Raw genomic sequence first — 21,401 nt, 5'->3', positions numbered from 1 at the left:
GTTCGTAAAATGGTTACTTTATTATGCATTATTATGATGTTAAACTAGACTAACTATATATAACTAAGGATCAACTAAGGATCCAATATAACGGTAATACGTAAAATGCGGAATATACAAATATTAATTCGCTCAGCACTGTTGCCCTTTATCGAAATTAAAATTATTCGATTTATCGATAGCATCGTGAGTGGTCCACCCAGCTCCAATGTTTTCGTCTTCTTTGTGTTATAAAATTAACAATTTATAAATACGCATTTTCCGCTGGACCACCGAATATCGTCGTGACTTTGAAGAATCACAGTGCTATCAATCCTCGAAAGCAAAAGGTTGTAAAATCGAAAGTGAACGCGCGCCTGGCGTGACTGGTTTCTAGGCTTTCACCCCACGAAACTGGAGCTAACAATGGACAGCGAGTCGTTGGCCTGTTCGTCGGTGGAGAAGGACCTGACCCGAGTGGTCAGCAAACTGGAGCAGCTTCACGAGAACGCAGAGGCGGACATCGGAGATATAGCCACACAGATGTCGGAGCTGGTAGAGGTTCTCAGCAGGGCGGAGCAGCTGGTGACCACTCTGAACTCGAGCACCCAGGTGTCCCAGGACGATCCCATGGGCGATGCGGTGAGCATGCAGGTGGAGACGGAACCGACGGCACCACAACGCCTAACCGAGCGCCAAGTGGAGAGCGTCCGGAATGCTCTCGCCAGGTGCCACGAGCGCGTGCAAAAACTGTCCACGGAGCACCGCGATCTGCACGGCTCCATTTCGAAGATCGGCAAGGCCATTGACCGCAACTTTAGCGCCGACTTCTCGTCCACCATGCGAGTGGACGTGCTGCAGGACGAGGAGAACCTGATGTTGCTGAACAAGGCCATTGCCAAGCATTATTGTCGCCAGGGCATGGACGATGTGGCTCGCACGCTAATCCGCGAGTGCAAGATGTCGCCGGAGCATGCCCAGGATGTGTTCGACTCGGAGCGCGAGTTTGCCGACATCTACGGCATTTGGGTGAAGATCCAAAAGCGGGATCTGACTGACGCCCTCAAGTGGGCAAAGATGTACTCCCAGCAGCTGAGTGACCGCCACTCGCTCATAGAGTTCCGGCTGCACCGCATGCGTTTCATGCAGCTGGTCTCCTACGGATTGGACTCGCAGCGCGAGGCCATCTCCTACGCTCGACTGAACTTCAAGAAGTTTGCTGTGCGCTATGAGCACGAAATAGCCAACTTGATGGCCAGCTTTATATATCTGCCCAGTGGACTGGAGAACTCGCCTTACAAGCACTTCTTGGGCCAGGAGAAGTGGACCGAACTGTCGTTCATATTCCTCAAAGACGCATGCCAACTGCTAGGCATTAGCAAGAACTCCGCCCTGTCTGTTGTGGTCAATGCCGGATGCACTGCCCTGCCCGCCTTGCTCAATATCAAGCAGGTGATGCAGTCGCGCCAAGTCCTTGGCATGTGGAACGGCTGCGACGAGTTGCCCATTGAGATCGATCTGCAGCCGGAATTCCGATTCCACTCGATCTTTGCCTGCCCCATATTGCGCCAGCAGACTTCCGAGGACAATCCGCCGAAGAAGTTGACCTGCGGTCATGTCATATCCAACGACGCCCTGCACAAGCTGAGTGTTGGCCACATACTGAAGTGCCCCTACTGCCCCGTGGAGCAGAATGCCGAGGAGGCTGTTCGCATCTACTTTTAAGCCACATCTATGTATTCACCTTATGATAATCACCACTGCTTATATGACCAGGCTCAGGCGGTTCGAGGACTGGTGTTGGTTGGCCGGCTTTCCTTAACAAAACGTAACCATTTTAAGATAGCTTGCTTAGATTCATGTTTTTAGACAAATTCGCAGAGCGGAATCGAACTGCCTGGGCCGTCTGTTTTGCGTGTGTCCCACTTCCTAACAAACGATTTAGATTTAAAATTATATATACTGTGTATTTAAAACAAACGACGAAAGTGTTTTTATGTAGAATCCATGTTTAATTAAATACAAATCGTCCGAAGAGCAGACACTCTAGTGCCTATGTTTGTGCTTGTGCTTGTCGCTGCGATGTCTCGGCGGCGATGGCTCTTCTCTGCGAGAGGAGCGCGAGGAGGTTGGAGAACTGCGTGATCGCGACGATCCGGAGGCAGGAGTTTCGTAGCGGGAGCTGCGAGACGACCGCTCTGTATACCGCTTCGGTGAACTGGACGGACTACGCGACCGATTGCGTTTCGAGGATTTGGATGAGCGCGAGGTTTCGGGTGAATAGTCACGTCGTTTGGATTCGCCACCAGAGAACGGCGAGTGGGATCGTTTGCGGGAACTGCTTCTGAACAGCGCTGGACTCTCACTCACCTTGGAGCTCTTGGATTTTATGTGCATGTAGCTGAGCGGGGAGTCTACAGTTGCCTCAGATCGCGAGTCCTGTTCGTTCGCAAAGAATTCAGTTGTTACATCCGACTTACTGTATGTTACAAATCTTACCTGTTTAAGTAATCGCTTCCGGAATTGTTCCACTTGTTCGGGGACACTCCAACCTGGTTCCAGGCGGCGCTTTCCGGACTCCAGTTCGTCCTGGTACTGAATTGCTTTCGACTCAATGTCTCTTAACTTCTGACGCATCTCGTCGGTGTACTTTTGCGGATTGTCTTCTCCACTGTCGTCGTCCGAGCTAAAGAACTTCGGTGGATCTGGCGGATCGAGAGTGTCCCATTTGCTGGTGGTAATCGCCTGCGCTTCTACTTGCTGGGGATCAACTGTCTCCCACTTTGAGGGTATGAAGCCAGGCAACTTAGCCGTAGATTTGGTTTCTTTTTCCAACGGTACACCGTCGAGATCATCATCCACTGGAATTAAGGATTATTTACTTAGTAGTAAGAAGGTTTAAATCACTTTCTTATGCTTACATGGTATGCCATCGATTTCATCGAGGTATTCATCTTTCTTAGGTGTGTCACGCTTTGGAGTACCAGCATCTGCATCAGGTATGGCTCGCTTCAAGGCGCTCTTAAGCAAAGCAGCTCCATCTAGTGGCACTCCGTCTAGATCCTCGTCGTCCTTTTCCTCTCCGGAAAGGGGCGCACCGTCGATATCTTCGTCCAGAGCCTCATCAAATCGCGTTTCCTCGGCTTGAGGTGAGTTATTGACTGGCTTGACGTACTAAACACAAGATTCCATTAGACTACATGCACAATTTGAAATGAATTTCATTAACTAACAGGTTTGCCCAAGAATTTGGCCGTCAGCTGGGCCATAAAATCCTTGGGATAAATGGTCCATTCCTCCCATGTGCGGATAACATTGCAGACTCTGGATTTAAAGCCCTCAGCTTTCAATCTACTCTCGATGTTCAAGTAGTAGTTATGCAGGTTATCAAAGATGTCCAACAATTGTTTTTCCACACTAAATAATAGGGGATATTTCAATGTGTATGCTTTGATAAACATATATACATACGATTTACGGAAGAACGAAGCATTCGCAACTTTAACAGTGCAGTTGTGCAGTATATCTGAGATCAGATAAAGTCGAGCAATCTTCTTTGAAGCCAATGTATTGATATTTGACAGAGACTCGGCGATGCACTCGCAGATTTCATCAGCCGCATCTGCGTGCTCAATGCAGAAGATCATGGCATCTCCAATGCGGGCGCGTTCAGGAGTTAAGTGCCTAATCAAATCCTCGAGTCGGTTGCGTTGCCTATTTCAGTATACATTTACAGTACAGTAAACATTTATGTTTCGAGGATTATCTATGCTAAACGTACGCATTGGACAAGGCTCCTTTGTGCACCACAGGAGCATCGGGATCAACAACCAGCTCATCTGGCATGCCTTGAGTGTAGAAGTTGGCAATCGGGGGCTTCCAAACCGGTCCGTTTTTAAACATACGGAATTCCTCCTCCCGCCATTCATTGGGCGTATCGCCCTGTAGCAAAGAGAACAGCTTCCATCGGTAGTAGATGTGGGCAGGACTCTCGTTGTCGAAGAGGAACGCAAAGAGCGGATTCTCCATTTCCCGAATCATGATCAAAGCCTCAAACATCGGTCCCTCGCGTATTACAAACTCGATCATCCGATGGATAACATTAAGAACAGCCCTGGAAAAAAAGAAAAGCACAGTAACGTGAGTTCTTGTTAAGTGAATGTCCTTGGTGCAATTCATACTTCTCTGTGGGTATATGGACTTTAACGACGCATTTGGCAAGTATCTACAAAATTGAACATTTTCATTTTTATTTCTTTAGACGCTAGCAGGTGATTATTCACTTACCCGCTCCATATTCTCTTTGTCCTCTTGGTTGAACTCCTTGTAGTTTTTCTTGGGCAGCACATCAGCTTCACTGGGTGGAGGTTGGGCATTGAAGGGCAATCCTGAAGGAGGCGGAGGCAGGGTCATCTCAAGCAATGCTTGCGGTGTAAAAATGGGCGTATTCATTATGGGCACAGTCTTTCCTGAAATATTAAGTAAGATGTATGAGGAATAAGAACTTCAATATAAGATCTATAGATTACCCCATCCTAGACGCATCTCGTAGCCCATGATGTAGCGCCCGTTCAGTGTCTTTAGGGCCCTTTCCGCATCCTTGCGGCTCATGTAGGCCACAAAGCCGCAATTGCGTCCCCTTTGCTTCTCCTCTTCGGAGCGGGGCCACATGATCTTGATACTGGCCAAGGGACCGTATCGCCCAAAGATTTCCATAAGCTGCTGCTCGGATATCTTGGGGTTCAGGTTGCCCAGGTACAGGTTTGTGGTATTTGGATCGCCCGTGTCAAACGAACCAGACTCCTTTGAGCTGCTTGAGTTCTGGGAGGTGGTGGAGACACTGCTGCTGGGCACAGGAGCAGCTGATGCAGCCGGTTGCTGTGCTGGTGCGGAATGGCTTGAGGCCATGTGCTTGTACTTGTGGCGCTCCTCACGCTCCTCTTGAATCCTGTGGGCATGAAACAATTAGTATGGAATACACACATGCACAACCAAGTGGGCCTACTGTCTCAATTCCTCCTTGAACAGCTCCAAGTTGCTCTTTTTCTTCTCCTGGTTTTTCTTCTTCAATGGACCCGAGTCCTTTTTGAGATCCGAGGCCAGGGTCTTGGCGTAATCCTCGACCTTGTCCGAGGAGCTCTTTTCCATCAGCTTGGAGACCGGCTTGTATAGCTTGCCCTTCTCCGACTTGTCCTCCCGCCGGGATCCTGCATCATAGGTGCCGGCTTTGACCCAAACTTTCGAGGAGGGGGTGGGTGCATCTTGGAAAGTCTCTACGAACTCTTTGAAGGCCTAAAAATCGTATTGGATTATAATGCGTGGAGGAGGGATTTGCTAGAGGCGCCTACATGTGCCGCAGCAGCTGCATCCTCCTTTTTTTTCTGGTCCTCGAGCTCTTTTTTGGACAATTGTCGTTTGGAGAAGGTGCCCACCGTGAAGGCCTCCAACTTCTTTTCGCTTATCCGCTGAAAACAAGACCGAAAAATGTTAGGCTCGTTTTTCCGGCTACACAGGACACCTTTACTTTTAAAGTGGCGGATGCGGCAGCCGAATCCTTGCTTTTATTCCCTTGTTTACTCATCTTTTCCACACAATATGCACATTATCAGCAAATACGAAAATAGGAAAACCAACAATTTGCCAGTGTGACCGACGTCGTACAACCAGTGCACAGAATGAACAGCGAACAAATCACGATGCAGCCGATAGTTGCGATGGGAGTTATCGACAGAGCTATGTAAATGACTACTTTTTATTATAGTTTTATCAAATAAATGCGAAATGGATATCTGCCGCCTCTGTTTACGCGGAGTGAGCGGCGCCCAGATGTGTCTACAGATCTTCGATGTGGACTCGGGCGAGAGCAAGGTGGCGGAGGTGCTGCGCCAACATTTCTGGTTCGAGGTAAGCTGCTGCCCTCCACCCACTTTTGTGCCTGGGAATCTTTTTTTACCACCATCTCGTCTCCGGAACGCGTACAGGTACTGCCCAACGACGAGATATCCAAGGTTATTTGCAACGTCTGCTGGACGCAGGTGTCCGAGTTCCATCAGTTCTACGTGTCCATACAGGAGGCCCAGGTGATATACGCCACCACCTCCAAGTTCAAGCAGGATCCGGAGATGGTGAACACCTCCTGGCCGGAGGAGGTGCTCATGCCGGCCGACGTCCTTGCCGTCGACAACGATGTCGGTGCGCAGATAAATGTGAATCCCCTGGACGAGTTAGACCTTAGCCAACCCATGTCCCCGGAAGACAGCAAGGTGGGCATCAAAACAGAGCGACAGTCACCCGACATGGAACTCCTCTTTGAGGATGCCAACAATGAACAGGATGAGGACTACGAGGACGACGAGGATGATGACACCGACGACCTGATCGTGACCCGGAGTGGACGCAAACGTAAACGGGACGTGGCCAAGCCGGCTAAAACGAAAAGAGGAACGGTGTCGGTGGGCAGAAAGGGGAAGGAGAAGATGGTGGTCAAGCGGGGACCGCCCAAGAGGATATTCAAGATGGAACGCCTGCCGCCGTTTTGCAAAGAGGACGAGGAACTGATCAAGCGCTACATAGTCATGGGCTGCGAGCTGTGCATATTCTTGGCCGAGGACTTCGACGGCATCCGCGAGCACTTCAAGGACAAGCATCCGGACGAGCGGCCCTACATCAAGTGCTGCGGACGCAAGCTCAACAAGCGCTGCCTCATCCAGGAGCATGCGAGGAGGCATGAGAATCCCGAGTACATCAAGTGGGTCTCTCTTACCCAAACCAATTCGAAGCGATTTGATAATTAGCTTTCCTTTCCGACAGATGCAAGGACTGCGGAAAGGTGTTCGCCAATTCCAGCGTATTGCGTGCCCACTGGCTGGTCCACCATGTTCCAGACGAGGAGTGCGACTTCCAGTGCGAGGACTGCGGCAAACGCTTCTCGCGACGCAACCTGCTCGAACTGCACAAGGGCTCCCATGTGCCCGTAAATGAGCGCAAGTTCATCTGCCCGCAGTGCCCCAAACACAATGCGTGAGCCTCGCCAGCTAAACGGCAGTGTTTCCAATGCTTATCGTTCTCCTTTCACACCACAGTTTTGCCACGGAGTACCACATGCAGGTCCATATCAGCATGCAGCACCGCAAGGCGGCCAATATCTGCCATGTGTGCGGCAAGAAGATCAAGGACAAGGCTGTCTTCGAAAAGCACGTTCGCCTGCACTTCGAGGAGAGCGGACCACGGATCAAGTGCCCGCGTCCTGACTGCGAGAGCTGGCTGAAGGACGAGGACAATCTTAAGCAGCATTTGAGGCGCCACAACGACGAGGGCAAGCTGTTTATCTGCTCAGAGTGTGGCAAGAGCTGCAAGAACTCCCGCGCGCTGATTGGTCATAAGCGCTACTCCCACTCGAATGTGATCTACACCTGCGAGCAGTGTGGCAAAACCTTCAAGAAGGACATCAGCCTTAAGGTTGGATAATACATATTACCCTTATTTATTTATGTGTTGTATTAAAGCGATTGATGTTTGCAGGAGCATATGGCGCAGCACACTGGCGAGCCACTCTACAAGTGTCCCTTCTGTCCCCGCACCTTCAACTCCAACGCCAACATGCACTCCCACAAGAAGAAAATGCATCCGGTGGAGTGGGACATCTGGCGAAAGACGAAGACCGGTAGCTCACAGAAGGTCCTGCCCAGCGCCCAAGTGGCGCAAATGTTCCGGGACGATGCCGATGTCGCAGCTATTGCCAATGACTATTCGGGTTAGGCCCGGAAATGCTTAAGGAAATCGATTTGCGGAAACCATTGCTTAGTTTTTGATTGACCTTTGTTTGAAAACAAAATATATGTATAATAGGAATTATTTGAAAGTACGAGCGGTTTGTTGTCATATTGGTGGGATTTTTGGCTATTTACATTTTAATTAAGTTTTTTGAATTTAAATGTTTCATTTAGCTACATTCAGAAATATTGTTTTTGAATTTAAAAAATTTACAGTGTGAATGTCTTGAATTTTTCAATTGGAAAAAAAAGGTATGATGGTTGAAGTATCCGCTTTGTTTATTACAGTAGACTGGTCACACTGCCAGCTGCTAAAATAATAGAAAACAGTCTGCGTGGACAAACATTTAATTAAAATGAATGTAAGCACTTTATTAACGAAATCTTTGGGAATATTTCGCTCATCAGCATTTTATTTGAGCAGGAGTCCGAGATCCCCATCGACATACACACGCTGAAGCTGCAGGACTGGCTGATCAGCCGCAGAATTGTGCCCAAGAATGTGCAGCAGGAGCTTAGGGAGATCCACAGGAAGATTAGCAACGCCCTGCAGGACATGCCCTCCAATGAGCAGCTGATCAAGCTGTTGGCCCGGACAAGTAGGTGCCCAGTGCCCAGAATGCCATCCCACTAATGTGTCCCACTTGCAGATATCAACTACTACCATGTGAAGGAGATCATTGAGATCCTCAAGCAGACGGAGAAGGACACCAAGAGCGTGTTCGGCACCTACGGCAGCCAGCGCATGAAGGACTGGCAAGAGATTAGCCGCCTGTACGAAAAGAATGCCACCTACCTGGCCGAAACGGCTCAGATTTTCGTGCGCAATGTGAACTACGAGATTCCCGGAGTGCGAAAGCAGATGGCCAGGCTGGAGCAGCAGGCGGACGAGACCCAGAAGCGAGCGCACGATCTGAACAAGCCCGAGAGCCAAATCCTGGCCGACCACTCGGCTTTGCTGGAGCAACTGGGCGTCAAGGGCGACAATCTGCATGCCGAGTTCGTCCAGGTTCTATCTGGTCTACCGGAACTATACGATAAGTCGCTGGTGGGCATTGCCAATATTCAGCCGGGCATCGACCTGTATGCGGAGGTCAGCGGCAACAAGCAAGTGCTGCCTATCCTGAACCACCTGGTGGAGTTTGGCAACACCACCGTGTACCAGTACATCCACAAGGAAGCACCCTTGGCCGTCGAGGAGCCGCCCATTCGGCTAAATCTCAGCGAGGGCAACGCCAGCAAGGATGACAATGCTGTGGCCGAGATTGACTTCGGAACGGATGACAACGGCGGAACTTCGTCGACCGTTTCGGCTGAGATTATCGACTACGGGGACTTCGGCAGCGGGGATTTGCCGGAAAGCGACGGCGGCAACATCGACTGGGGCATTGAGAGTGCACCCACCGATGCGGTGGAAATCAATTTTGACATTCCCGTCGAGGAGTACGGCATCGTGGTGGAGGGCACCGGCATGGATGGCGGCACTGCCAAGGGTAAGTTCTTTTATTATACTCGATTTTATGATGGTTAATGGTTTGTTGTTCCAGGCGATCAGGCCTACACTTTGCTGGACTCACCCAACTATCGCGATCGCTTCCTGGACGAAATCTACGAACTGGAATCCTTTCTACGCATGCGTATCTACGAGCTCAAGCAGCTTGAATCCTCCAGCGACATCATGTTCTCGCTGATGGACAACATTGCCACCCACGACGGTGAGAGCATCTGGAAGATACTCGTGTCCGTGGAGAAAATAATCCAGCAGACATCCGACAAGCAGACGCAGCACCTCTTCCAGCTGAAGCACTCCCCAAAGTATGCCAATATGCTGGCCACCAAGCTGCAGCAAATGACAAAGGCCGTGGAGAAGCTGCGCGCCACGCGAGAGGCGCTCAAGCAGTTGACCATCGAGCTGCGGGAGCAGCGGCAGGACCTGAATCCCGTGCTGGAGGAGCTGATTGCTCAGACTCGCACGCTGCAGTCTCACATCGAGAAGGATATATCCAAGCGGTACAAGAACCGGGTGGTTAACTTGATGGGGGGTGTTAACTAATGTAACTTTTTTATGGCTGTTTGTTAAAAATAAACTGGTAAATGGACAAAGATGGTTTTGTAAATTTTTTAAAAGAAGTTTATTTTTATTTTGCTATTTTTATTAAATATACAAATTTTATTTATATTGTGTTCTTTCTTTTAATTGCCATTTTGCTTCTCTCTTTTTTTTTTTTTGTATCCAGAATACAAACCTAATTTTAGTGAAGTTTGTTGATTTCATTTTTCGTTCTCTTTTCTTTTCTTTTCTTACTTTTTTTTTTGTTGCTTTTGTTTTGTTCATAAAAGTATGCTTACACAGTTAACGTTTTAAACTTTCACTTAAATGTAAAATTCTTATGTTGCTGAATTTTAATAATGTGTAAAACAAGAACAACGCTGTGATTAACTTAAATGTTTTGGGGGCCTGTGTCTTGAATATAAGGAAATTCATCGAGATATATTGATTAAACCGGATGTACACATATGTATGTAGATGTACATCTAGAATGGTAGAATGGGGGAGCTTCAATTAAATCGGAAATGCTATAGAGTAGCTATACAAGGTTTGGGTGTAAAAAGCCACAAAATGTCGGGGTATACATTGGGATATCAACTAGACTTAGGCACTAATCTAACAAAAGTGTGGCTGGCGGTAATCAGCAGAAAGGCTTCGTAAGTATAATCAATTCGTTAACTAAATAGAAAATAACAAGCACTATCGAAAATACAATTAATTATACGGGGAAAGAGGCCTCATGATATGGTTACAACTTTGTGTGGTCAAAGCGTCGTGTACTTTTGTTTTCTATCTATCTTTCGTCTCCGTTTGTGATGCGATTTGTTTGCGATTAAAATCAATCATCTCATCTACAACTTGGGCGTCTCTCTCTCGAGCTTTACATAGATATCGTATGTACGGATATACATAATGTTGGATTGTTTTGATTATACATAAACGCACGCGTATTTGTATTTGTGGTTGCTGCTGCGTTGCGTTCATAACTCGTATGGTAAATGTTAAATAAGCATAAGATTTGTTCGAAAGTTGCTTGTGGTTGTGGTCTGTCTGCCATTATTGTATAGTTGCTTAGCCTAATATATATGCTTCATATAATTTATATATGTATATTTATTATTTATACGGTTTAATTTAATTCTTGCTCTTGCCTCGCCTCGCTTAGGTGCTACTATGTATATGTCTGAATTTATTTATGTATACATGCTTCTCTTTATCTGATGTACTTTGTAAATGATTACTTTTTTTTATACACGTATCATAGCGCCGGTCGGATTAGATATTCTGAGCTCATTCCGCTCTAATCTTTATGTTATTGCTCTTAATTTCAAAAAAATAATGTGTGGACTGCCCTATCTACACAACTCCTCGCGTTCCACACATCCACCGTCCCCCCTAAACTTACAATCTAAGCGAACTTGTTCCGTATTCCGTTTCCTGTTTTCCTGTTTCCGGTTGTTTCTTCAATGAAAAACATCGCCTCTCTTGGCTGGCTCCGTCCACCAGCGATGGTGGTGAAGGTGATTCGGCTGCTGGGCCTGTTGATGTTGCTTCGACTGTCAATCGTTCTTCACTGGGTAGTAGATTAGATCCGGCTGCTGCCCGTGCGGTGGCATTTGCTGCATCATGCCGCCCATCATGGGCGGCAGGACGCTCTTGGTATCGTCTCCCAGCATTGGATAGCCCACACCCACTCCCACGCCTACGCCCACTCCGACACCGACTCCAACTCCCGTGCGATCGTAGACATTATTATGCGGCGCTGGCGGGGGTAACAAATGCGGATGCGGATGCAGTGGCTGCTGTTGCTGCGCCTGCAGGCCATGTGGGTGGTAGGGTTGAAAGCTGTTCTGTTTCTGCTGCTCGCTGACCAGCTGGTCACTCAAGTGCTGCTCGTAGGCGCCTCCGTAAACGCCGCCTCCGCTGCGCATCAAACCGCTCCCATATGCACCGGCACTGTGATGTTGCTGCTGCGCCGCCTGCTGTTGTTGTTGTTGCTGCTGCTGCTGTTGGGCTGACGGCGTTTGTTGCTGCTGCATCAGATCGAAGTTGTACTCCATTGGCGCGGGATTTGTGTCAATGAGATTCGTTAGTATGCTGCCGATGTTGTTGTAGTTGTGGGGATCACTTGAGTTTGCCTGACTTTGCGCCTGCTGTTGCTGCTGCGCCGCTTGCTGCTGTTGTTGCTGCTGTGGCTGTTGCTGCTGTGAAGTCTGGCTAAAACCAGGCGCCGGCCACATATGCTGGAAGCTCATCAAATCACCAGCAAGGGTTGGATCTGGCTGTTGCGGTTGTGGGTGTTGTTGTTGCTGCTGCTGTTGGGGTTTGCTTACTGCTTGCTGTTGCTGCTGCTGCGGAGATGGCGGCACATTCATTGGAAGACCTAGGAACTCGGCCGATTCCACAATATAGAATTTGTTATCCTTGAGCTCAACCTGCTGATTGTTCGGTGGATTGCCAAAGTTCATGTTGCCCCACGTGTCGGCAGCCTGTTGCTGCAGGAACTGCTGCTGCTGCTGCTGTTGTTGCTGCTGCTGCTGCTGTTGTTGTTGTACTGGAGCAGGTTGTGGCGACTGCAGTCTCGCATGCTGATGCTGTGGGGAATGCGATGGTTGCTGATGCTGCTGCTGAAGCTGCTGCGCCGCAGGATGATGGTGAAGCGGCGAGCGCTGGTTGTGGCGATGTTGCTGTTGCATCATCAGCTGGTGTTGATGGTGCATTGGCGGCATGTGGTGCGGAGAGCTAAAGTGCTGTTGGGGCTGCTGTTGTTGCAGCTGCGAAGGATGCGGAGGATGTGGACTCTGGGGCGTGTGACTCCTCATGTGCTGCTGCTGCTGTTGGGCGAGATGATGTTGTTGCTGCTGCTGGGGCTGCTGCTGCTGTTGTTGCTGCTGCTGCTGCTGTTGTTGCTGATACTGGCTGATCAGTTGATGCTGTTGATACGCACCAGCTGCCGGATTGGACTCAAAGTGAAACTGTCCGTCCTGGCCGAAACTATTCATCCGCTGCAGATGCAGTTCTCCGGGCCCAACTCGTGACTGTGGCAGCGCCTGCTGCTGCTGCTGTTGTTGTTGCTGCTGCTGCGGAGGTGGCGGCGTTGGATGTTGCTGATGCAAGGTATTCTGGGGCTGCTGCTGTCCTGGCTGCTGTTTCTCCGCATTAAAGCTCTGATTGTATATGGAATTCTGCTGAGATTCACTCGTCGACACCGAGTGTTGCGACGTGGACGCCGTGGAGGACTGCGAGCTGTTGCTGCTAACCATGGCCGCATTGAACGGATCCTGTTGCAGGCATCCCGGTGTGGTGGAGACCGGCGGTGGCGGCGTCGGTGTTGCTGCAGAACCCTTCTGTTGTTGTTGCTGGGATGATGCTGCTGCGGCTGCGGCGGCCGCTGCTTGCGCTTTCGCCTTGCTGGTTGCTGCCTTCTTGCTGGCCTTCACAGGCGGTGGACCCGGCATGTCCGGTAAGCTACCCATATCTGCTGGACAGGAGATAACGTTAAGCATGGCTTTTGATTTTAGGCAAAGTTCTCCACATTCTTACCTTCTTCGCTTGTTTTGGGAAAGCGCTGCTTTCCCTTCTTAGGCGGAGGCGGCTCGTTTCCGTGCATTGTCTGCTTGTGGCGCACCAGATGCGTTTTCCACTTGAAGGTCTGCAAAGGCATCACGATAAATTGTGTTGGTCAAGCCAAGGGCTACGCGTAGACATACCTGATCGCAATAGTTGCAGCAGTGCGGCCTTTCCTCCGAGTGCGACGGAAGGTGTCGCTGCAGCGACTTGGCCGAACCGAAGCGCTTGCCGCAAAGCGTGCATTTGCACTCGGACACGTCCACGTGGGCGTTGCTGTAGTGCTCCTTGAGCGCGGGATATGTGAAGTAGGACGAGCCGCACAGATCGCACACGTAGGGCCGTTTGATCTCGGTGTGCAGCTGGACGTGCCGCTCCAGGTTGGCTTTCAGCGTGAAGCGGTTATGGCAAATGTGGCACTCGAAGAAGTTGTCCCGCTTGTGCACACGAATAATGTGCTGGTACAGGGCATTCTTCGACTGGAACTCCTCGCCGCACACCTCGCAGATAGCGCCGTCCGCCTTGTGGCCCGTCTCCTCGAAGTGTTGCTGCAGTTTCTTTTGCGGAAACTTAAGACCGCACTCGCCGCAGGGAAAGGCTGCAAATGAAACCGAGGTTAGATCACCAATCACTAGATTGTTGGCTAAGCTGATGCTGTTGCCGTGGAACTCCACCCGAGAACTTGGTGAAATTTACATTCACGTCGACTCACTTTTGATTTCCTTCTTATTGTGCGACTCCACGTGGGCGTGGAACTGCTGTTTGCGTGAGTACGACTCTCCGCACGTCTCGCACACAAACGGAAACTCCTTGACATGCATTGTCCGGTTGTGGTGGATTATTTCCTAGAAATTAATAGAGTGAATTCTTAGTACTCATCCGCGATATTTGGCTTATGATATGGCTAGTTACCTCCAGCGTGTTCCCATTGCGCTGACCGCAGTCATGGCAGTAGCCCGGATGCATTTTGTAGTGGTCTAGCAAGGACTTGCGCTTGCGATACGACTTGGGGCAGAGCAGGCAGTTGTAGCTGGGCTTATCCTTTTTGCTACCGGGCGTCTGGCCGCCGCTGCCTCCACTACCGCTGCCGTGCTGCGATGGTGGCGCCTGAAGCGATGTGCTGCTACTGCTGCCGCCATCTATTAGTTGTTGCTTGGCCGCGTCTAATTCGTCCAGGTCATGGTCCAGATCGTCGTCGTCCTCATCCGCCGACAGGTCATTGTCGTCCAGCTCTAGGGAGGAGTTAAGCTGGCCACTCATAGCCGGTGTGTCGCCCAGATTCGACAAGGCGGCCAGAGCGGGCATCTGACGACTGTTCATCATTGAGGCTCCGTGTTGCGGGAAATCCTCTGGCATCATCATCATCTGGCGCTGGTGGTGCGGCATAGCAACATGCTGCTGCTGCTGCTGCTGCATCATTCCACCCATCATAGACAGCGGATTATTGCTTGAGTTGTAGGGTTTTTGCTGCTGATGTAGCTGGCTCGCGAGGCTCGAACTACCGCCCTGCATGATGGCGTTGGCAGTCCCATGAGCCGCCTGCCCGGCTTTCAAATCCATGTTCTCCATGGGCATCGATATGGGAATATGGTCTGATGGTTTCATCGACGCTGCCAGCTGATTCTGCGCCTGTGGCGTCAATTGAGGGCGGTGTAAACTGACATTGTTGCTGTTATTATTATTGTTGCTGATGCTATTGCTTGACGTAAGGCCGTTGATCACAAGATTTGCGCTGCTGCTGCTACTTCTGCAAGCAAAAAACAAACGATAATTAGAATTTATAGTTAAGATAACATTAAAACAGTACTCACAGGTGATGCGTATGATGACTATTGTTCTCCAGGATCACCCCGCTGATGCCATTCCCATTACCGGCGCTCCCACTTCCGCTGCTGCTACTGTTGCTGCTGTGTCCACTGGCGCTGTTCATACTGCCGGCGCCAGCTAGCATGTCATCGATCTCGGGTTCCATCTCCAGACCATCGATCAGACGGCCAGCGCCTACACCCTCGTCAATGAACTCCTCAAACTTCATAATCTCTTGGGCAGCCGACGACAGCTGCGATTCCGTTTCTGACTCCAATTCGGAGTCGCCAAACGAGATGGCCGGCAATTGCTGCTGCCGCTGAATCTCCTCCAGATGCTGCTGCTGAATATCCTCCAGCTGCTGCTGTTGCTGTTCTTGCTCCTGCTGGACCTCCTCTTGGTTCTCCACCAGCTCCTGCTGCTGCTGAAACTCTTCGTCCCGCTGAGTCTCGCTCTGCTCCATCAGGATGACCAGTTGGCGGCGTTCACGCTGACGTCGCCACTCCTCCAGCCGCTGTTCGCGCAGCTCCTTCAGGACACGCATCGAGGGCGTGGTCCCCAGCAAGCGTCCATTCACAACAAAGTTCTCGTAGAACTGGCGGAGAAAGGGCTTGTGGTGCTGACTGAGCGCCAGGCGGAGCAGAGCCCGGAACTGGGCCTTAAAGGCCCGCTCACTGAACTCGCCGGTGCTGTGGTGATATCGCATCGTATACTGGCTGTCCTCGTGGAAGACATAGCCATCGCCCAGCTGGCCGTGCTCCTCTTTCCGTCGCACACTCGACACGGTCAGGTGCATGTTGTTGGTGCGCTTTCGCTTGACCATCTTGCCGTCACTGCTGTTACTGTTGGCCTCATCACCATCCCCATCCCCGATCAGTTCGTCATCGAAGGTGGCAGCATACTTCCGCTTGACCAGCAGCGAAACTCCGGACTGGATCAGCTCCAGCGGATCGCCAGGGCCCAGGGCCAGGGCGTCCACATTGTTACCGGTGTGGAACTGCAGGGAAGACGAGTTCTGCGTGTCCGCATCGTCGAGAAAGTCCTCCTCTTCCTCCTCGAGGCACAGGAACTCCTCTTTGCAGGGTATCTTCTCGAAATTTTGGTTCAGATCCGTCGAGCCCGCCTCCTCCTCATCGTTCTCTCGCTTGATCTCCGCCTCGCAACCGATTCCCAGCTCTTTCTTCTCCTTTTTGGCGGTCAGCAGCAGCTGGAGCTGCTTCGTCCTCGCTAGCTCGTGCTGCTGCGCCCTGCCTCCAGACTCGCCATTGTCATTGGCCGCAGCTATGTGACTGAACAGATTCCTGACGACTTGGTCGCAGGACTCCGGGTATTTGCACTTAAGCGTCTGCAGCAAGAATTGAATAGCATCGCACCGCAATGCCGTGTTGAGGCTGTCCAGTAGATTTAGTGATTGATCCACCTGGAAAGTAATAGGTGACATAGAAATGCGCTTAGCTAATCAAGAACTAAAAGTGGGTATGCATATTTAATATTTGATTTAACATTAGAATATTTGGCTTTGTTCTTGTAATTTATAAGTCTTGAATGGCCGCTTTAAGCCCACGGTGCCTAAATTATTGCGCTAGTGGAAAATAAATTACCAACTTCCGCTTCAAGCCGCCCATTTCCATTTCCACGGAGAAAACAACAAAGTACGGAATGTGGTCGGTGGGAGGGACGGGGTTTGCGGCAGGGTTGCCACCTTAGTGAGAGAGATTTGTTAGTTCCGCTAAAGACCCAATTAGAATCTTCATTTGTTTCAATAAAACGGCAAAATTCTCTCGCAAAGCGCTGATGGAAATAACTGTCGTCAAACGCAATTACTGATTATTATTTTCCAAACAATTTAATGCAATTAGAGTGGAAGATAGAGAAGGGGCGGGAAGTGAAGTAGGAGAGAGCGCGCGTAGACAGCACGGCGACGCCGACTGCGCTGTCCGCGCAAGCGATTAGCACTAACACAGCGACACAAGAGCGAGCGAAGATGGCGAAAAATAGAAAAGAAAAGGAAAAACAAAAACAGCAACAGCGGAGGCAGAAGAAGAAGCAGAGAAATTAAAACAGCGCACAATTTGTGCTACTTTTCCCCATTCCACAATGTTGCTATTATGTATGTATGTTCGCCGTTGGTATGCCTGTGTATTTGCAGCGATTTGTAGTTGTTACAAACACAATGTGGGGCTGCTCTCTGCCCGCTCTCCTCCACCCACTGTGCGAGAGGGAGAGGACAACAGTGGAGAGGAGCCGAGGTGGGTGGGTGGCAAAATGGGGTGGAGTAGAAGGGGACTAAAAGTAAACGACGACGCAACCCTGAAAAGTTTTAAACGCCCTCAAATACCCTACCGTCACACAGATTTATTTATTTCGAAACATAATTCCAAAAGTCTATAAAGTATACGACGTTAATATAAAATAAATCAATAAATATGTTCATAAATTCGTTTTGAATAGAACCATTTACTACAACTATACACTACCATTTTCTATACACTAATGACAGTGTATGCGCACTTCGACTGGCCAACCCTTGTTTATTTGTTGTTTTTTATTTGTCTCATATCATATATCAAATAGTTGGTACACAAACACTTTTGACAGAACTTCACAAGTTGTTTTTGCAAGATAATAAACGTCGCTGATAGATATTGTTACAAAAGTTCATTGTTTCACTTAACAGTTGTTCATGACATTGTTTTATAATATCTTTCGTTTTAGTGCTATTTATATGGATTCAATGAATTAATTTAGTGGCCAGGTAGTCTACATGACCTTTATAGCAGTGTATAGCACACGTTACTTTCTCTTAGTCAAACCGCTTTTAATCAATCAAGTTTTAATGGAAACAAAACGGTAGTTCTTGGACAAAAGATTTCTAAGTCTGCTAAGCGATAGTAAAAATTTTTTCCCCCATTCTATCTGTGTGGCAACGCTGCGCTGTGCGTTTTAGTTGTCAATAAAGTTGCTGTAAATTTAGATTGCAGATAACACAAACTAACAAACACAACTACGCTCACATGTGCATGTAAGCATGTATAAACTTTTATTATAAACTTAATTCATTTGTCTTCTCAGTGGGGCAAGCAGAGAGGGGGAGAGAGTCCAAAAGTTGGGCAGATATTGGGAAGCTTGGGGAACGCGCAATGCAAGAGTAAAGCAAATGCCATATTTAATTAGAATTTTTTGTGTTCTAATTAAATGTTAGTTGTTGTACGAGAGTGTGCGTGAGTATCTGTGTGGTCTTCGCTCGGATCTGTGTGCATGTGTTTATGAGAACTAAAAATAACCGAGTTGTAGATATTTTGTCTGGATCGTTTTTTTTTTTTTTTGTGAGATATCCCTTGTAGGGTGTGAGCTATTCGATAAACGAACACGCCTCCTTCCCGATTTATTCAGCCTTTGTTGCTGCCCAAAAATATTTAGTTCGTTTGCAATTGTTATGTACCTGTTCATTTCTCACATAAAGACCCAAAGAGCTATCTTCAAAATACTTATGTACACGTGAGCACATCTACACTAACACGTACTTACGGTGCTCGGATGGGTGAACCGTTATAGGGGGCAGGTGGGCGGGGGAATGACGTTGGCTGCATTTTTAGCAAAATTTATGTTATACATTTAGTGCTTGCCGTCTCCCTCTCGCCCGCACACACACTCGCATTGAAGCTCTCAAAGTGGAACTCATGCACACGTACATATGTATGTGTGCTCATACATATGTACGTTCAAATAGTTGTACTAATCAAATAAAAATAGCATTTACATCGCCCTCTCTTTCCGTTCCTTTTTTCAGAGTTTTATTAATGAAATTGGCACAGCAAAACACACTGCAATCAATTCGAGTCCATGTGGAAGGGATGGGAAAACAAGAAAGGCACTCAATCCATGTCGTAAACTCAATTAAAAGCGATAAAAACTTTAATTGTATTACTGCACAACGAAATTAATTAAGGAGCACAAAGAGTGATTTCACTGCAGACGAAATGACTATTTTAAATAGTGTTCAGTGAAATGCGCGGTTTTAGAAAACCATTCTCTACGAATGAGTGCCTTTAAATCGGTGAATTTGAATGCCAATGACCACTTTCTTCCCGCTTAATTGCAATAAAATACTTGCTCCACTGTGCGGTGCTGTTTACCATTCTTCTTCTTCCACTTGTGCTTTGCTTCGTACATTCGTACTCGATTCGCCGTCTCGCTCGCGCCTGCATGTGAAAAGCCTCGAATTTATATGCATGCAAGAGGAAAAGAGAACTCCACACTCACTCCCCTTCCACCCGACTATCCACCTAACACTCTCTCCACTTCGCCCCACAAAAAACAACACACACACATAGAAAGCGGGAGGGAGAGCGAGAGGCACAATCAAACTTTTGGATTTTATAGTATTTGTAGTATTAGTATTTATGTAAATGTGCTTTGCTTGTGTGGCCAAAGTAAATGTAAATGTTGTTATAAACTAATAAAAGTAAAAATAAATATTTTCTCGAATATAGCGAAGGAAAACAAAACAAAAGTGAATAATAGCAGTGATGAAATGGGTCGAAGAATGGGGAGTAGCAGAGAGAAGGAAAAGAAAGAGGCCGGGGGTGTGGAGACTACAATTCATTTTAGAGGCAAATAGAAAAAACAAAAATAACATTATGTGGCACTCAACGAAAGGGGAAAGGAAAGGGGAGGAAGAAAACGAGGAGAAGGAGGAGGCAAATGGAAATGGGAGTGGTATGGGTTTGCCTTTGAATAGGAATAGTGGGAGTGTGCAGCGGGAGAGGAGGTGGGCGGCGGGGTGGAGCAAAAGACTCGGCGGAAGTTCACACACACAGTATTTTTGAGTGTGTGTGTGGTATTGTGGGTGGGTGGAAATTGTGCAAGAAGCGATTGTGGGGGGCTCTAAATCAACGGAGCTTTTAAAATAATAAAGCAAACAGAAATAGGGGGGAATTTTGTGAACCACCCTTCTTTTACAGCTAGCTACACTGGACGAAAAAGTAACACAGCCCGGATTTAGACAGTTAGGCCGCCAATTCCCGCTCAAACTCATTAGCTGCGTCTCTTTGTTTACTTCAGGTGCTTCGCGTTTCCAATTGGAGGGGAGAGCTGAGCGCGATTTGAATGGCGAAAGCAAGAGCAAAACTAAATTCGGATTAATTTTAATCGCAACGACCTTTTCACATTACAGCAACAATAATCACATCCCCAAACAACAACAACAGCTAAATATACAACGAAAACAACAATAATAAATGCGACCAGTGCACACTGTACTTCATTTGTTATCTGTCCTCCACCTCCTCTCTCTCTCATTCTCTATCTCTCTCTTTCGCTCTGCCGCTTTTTCCCTACGCATTACACGTTGTTTTGCTGCTCTCTCAATTAGACAGTCGCAGTCACACGGAATGTAGACTGCACACACACTTACAAACATCAGCTGCTGTATGTGTAAGTGATATTGGAATGGTGGAAAAAGTGGGACGGGATGGGGTAATGGTAAACATTATTTAATTACCAGTAATTTAAAATCCAACTGTGTAGTTTTGTTATCCATTTTGTTGTTGGCTTCTGCATTTGGCTGAATTTTATTTATACGTTTCACTCTCTCACACACACATTTGCACTTACACGCGCACAGAATCTCACTCGCTCACACACACCAACACATGCGTGCGTGTTTTTTTTTTATTATTTCGATTTTTCTTTTAGAGCCTGCTTCGCGTTTCTTCTTGCTTCTTTGCTGTGGCTCAGCTCTTTTTTTTATGTGTTATTCCATTCTCCTCTCCTTTGCTTTTGACTTTTCGTACGTCGCTCTCACTGTATTGACACAACATTGAGAAATTCCCATTGGTTTTTTTGCCCCCCTTTTTTCACATTTTTGCGCCTAATGGGGGGAATTTGCAGATTTTGTTATTGCATAAAGCGAGAGAGCACGGTGAATATTTAACAACCGTGCGCCTATTTAGCTCTAGGCTGCTTGCAACTTTCTGTGGCACACACACACACGCGCGCTCATTGCCTGTTTGCTGCGTATGAAAAATGGTTTTCCAATCCGTATTCACCACGCGTTTTGCGCGCACTCTCCAATTACGCATAAGCCCCTTTGCAGAAACCGATTAACCGTTAGTTTAGCAAGTATAATTGAATTTTTTATAACAGCAACAGCAAATAAAAAGCGACGGAATTTTTCTCAAAATGTTTTGTACGGTATTTTTTTAGTGACTGCCCGTCGCTGGCCA

General features: G+C 48.2%; 5 protein-coding genes across 9 annotated transcripts; 3 read left to right on the top strand and 2 right to left on the bottom strand.

Moving 5' to 3' along the window:
- The first annotated feature begins 159 nt into the window (after positions 1-159).
- Positions 160-2,012, top strand: Sou (Souji). Its single transcript, NM_137692.3, has one exon. The coding sequence runs from the start codon at positions 406-408 to the stop codon at positions 1,702-1,704; it is 1,299 nt and encodes a 432-aa protein (NP_611536.1). The 5' UTR covers positions 160-405; the 3' UTR covers positions 1,705-2,012.
- On the bottom strand, positions 1,978-5,636 carry CG9346 (uncharacterized protein). Its single transcript, NM_137691.3, has 12 exons — positions 5,504-5,636; positions 5,328-5,444; positions 4,985-5,271; positions 4,509-4,927; positions 4,267-4,448; positions 4,161-4,204; positions 3,761-4,093; positions 3,451-3,693; positions 3,213-3,396; positions 2,901-3,153; positions 2,479-2,840; positions 1,978-2,418 (listed from the first exon to the last, which is right to left on the bottom strand). Exons 1-12 carry the CDS (start codon positions 5,558-5,560, stop codon positions 2,026-2,028), a joined length of 2,874 nt encoding a protein of 957 aa, NP_611535.1. The 5' UTR covers positions 5,561-5,636; the 3' UTR covers positions 1,978-2,025.
- Positions 5,637-5,684: 48 nt separating this feature from the next.
- Positions 5,685-7,842, top strand: grau (grauzone). The gene is made up of 5 exons (NM_176242.3): positions 5,685-5,883; positions 5,961-6,727; positions 6,790-6,999; positions 7,062-7,437; positions 7,501-7,842. The coding sequence occupies exons 1-5, from the start codon at positions 5,761-5,763 to the stop codon at positions 7,735-7,737; spliced, it is 1,713 nt and encodes a 570-aa protein (NP_788422.1). The 5' UTR covers positions 5,685-5,760; the 3' UTR covers positions 7,738-7,842.
- Positions 7,843-8,029: 187 nt separating this feature from the next.
- CG30291 (uncharacterized protein) lies at positions 8,030-9,851 on the top strand. Its single transcript, NM_166417.2, has 4 exons — positions 8,030-8,113; positions 8,176-8,350; positions 8,402-9,244; positions 9,299-9,851. The coding sequence occupies exons 1-4, from the start codon at positions 8,108-8,110 to the stop codon at positions 9,802-9,804; spliced, it is 1,530 nt and encodes a 509-aa protein (NP_726016.1). The 5' UTR covers positions 8,030-8,107; the 3' UTR covers positions 9,805-9,851.
- A 14-nt stretch (positions 9,852-9,865) lies between these two features.
- On the bottom strand, positions 9,866-21,386 carry CG10543 (uncharacterized protein). Of its 5 annotated transcripts, none has more exons than NM_001382009.1 (7): positions 20,678-21,386; positions 15,180-16,594; positions 14,281-15,115; positions 14,081-14,213; positions 13,512-13,966; positions 13,345-13,453; positions 9,866-13,279 (listed from the first exon to the last, which is right to left on the bottom strand). In NM_001382009.1, exons 1-7 carry the CDS (start codon positions 20,714-20,716, stop codon positions 11,265-11,267), a joined length of 5,001 nt encoding a protein of 1,666 aa, NP_001369100.1. In that variant the 5' UTR covers positions 20,717-21,386; the 3' UTR covers positions 9,866-11,264. The 5 variants fall into 4 exon arrangements, with proteins under 5 accessions (NP_001261112.1, NP_001369100.1, NP_611534.2 ...); NM_001274183.1 differs by having other exon boundaries at positions 9,866-13,282; NM_166416.2 differs by having other exon boundaries at positions 10,965-13,279; positions 20,678-20,965.
- Positions 21,387-21,401: the final 15 nt, after the last annotated feature.

This window comes from Drosophila melanogaster, chromosome 2R (genome assembly GCF_000001215.4).
Source record: "Drosophila melanogaster chromosome 2R".
NCBI classification, from domain to species: domain Eukaryota; kingdom Metazoa; phylum Arthropoda; class Insecta; order Diptera; family Drosophilidae; genus Drosophila; species Drosophila melanogaster.
This window is presented reverse-complemented; position numbering and strand designations above follow the sequence as displayed.

What these genes read in the sequence shown, in the direction of transcription:
- Sou (NM_137692.3), top strand. Translation starts at nt 406, where the DNA reads ATGGACAGCGAGTCGTTGGCCTGTTCGTCGGTGGAGAAGGACCTGACC.
- CG9346 (NM_137691.3), bottom strand. Translation starts at nt 5,560, where the DNA reads ATGAGTAAACAAGGGAATAAAAGCAAGGATTCGGCTGCCGCATCCGCC. An exon ending in TTCAAGGAGGAATTGAGACA is followed by an intron (nt 4,928 to 4,984) that starts GTAGGCCCACTT and finishes TCATGCCCACAG; the next exon opens with GATTCAAGAGGAGCGTGAGG. An exon ending in CCAAATTCTTGGGCAAACCT is followed by an intron (nt 3,154 to 3,212) that starts GTTAGTTAATGA and finishes TCTTGTGTTTAG; the next exon opens with TACGTCAAGCCAGTCAATAA.
- grau (NM_176242.3), top strand. Translation starts at nt 5,761, where the DNA reads ATGGATATCTGCCGCCTCTGTTTACGCGGAGTGAGCGGCGCCCAGATG. An exon ending in GAGAATCCCGAGTACATCAA is followed by an intron (nt 6,728 to 6,789) that starts GTGGGTCTCTCT and finishes CCTTTCCGACAG; the next exon opens with ATGCAAGGACTGCGGAAAGG. An exon ending in CAGTGCCCCAAACACAATGC is followed by an intron (nt 7,000 to 7,061) that starts GTGAGCCTCGCC and finishes TTCACACCACAG; the next exon opens with TTTTGCCACGGAGTACCACA.
- CG30291 (NM_166417.2), top strand. An exon ending in CAAGCTGTTGGCCCGGACAA is followed by an intron (nt 8,351 to 8,401) that starts GTAGGTGCCCAG and finishes TCCCACTTGCAG; the next exon opens with ATATCAACTACTACCATGTG. An exon ending in GGATGGCGGCACTGCCAAGG is followed by an intron (nt 9,245 to 9,298) that starts GTAAGTTCTTTT and finishes TTGTTGTTCCAG; the next exon opens with GCGATCAGGCCTACACTTTG.
- CG10543 (NM_001274183.1), bottom strand. Translation starts at nt 20,716, where the DNA reads ATGGATAACAAAACTACACAGTTGGATTTTAAATTACTG. An exon ending in CAATAAGAAGGAAATCAAAA is followed by an intron (nt 13,967 to 14,080) that starts GTGAGTCGACGT and finishes TTTCATTTGCAG; the next exon opens with CCTTTCCCTGCGGCGAGTGC. An exon ending in TCCCAAAACAAGCGAAGAAG is followed by an intron (nt 13,283 to 13,344) that starts GTAAGAATGTGG and finishes TCTCCTGTCCAG; the next exon opens with CAGATATGGGTAGCTTACCG.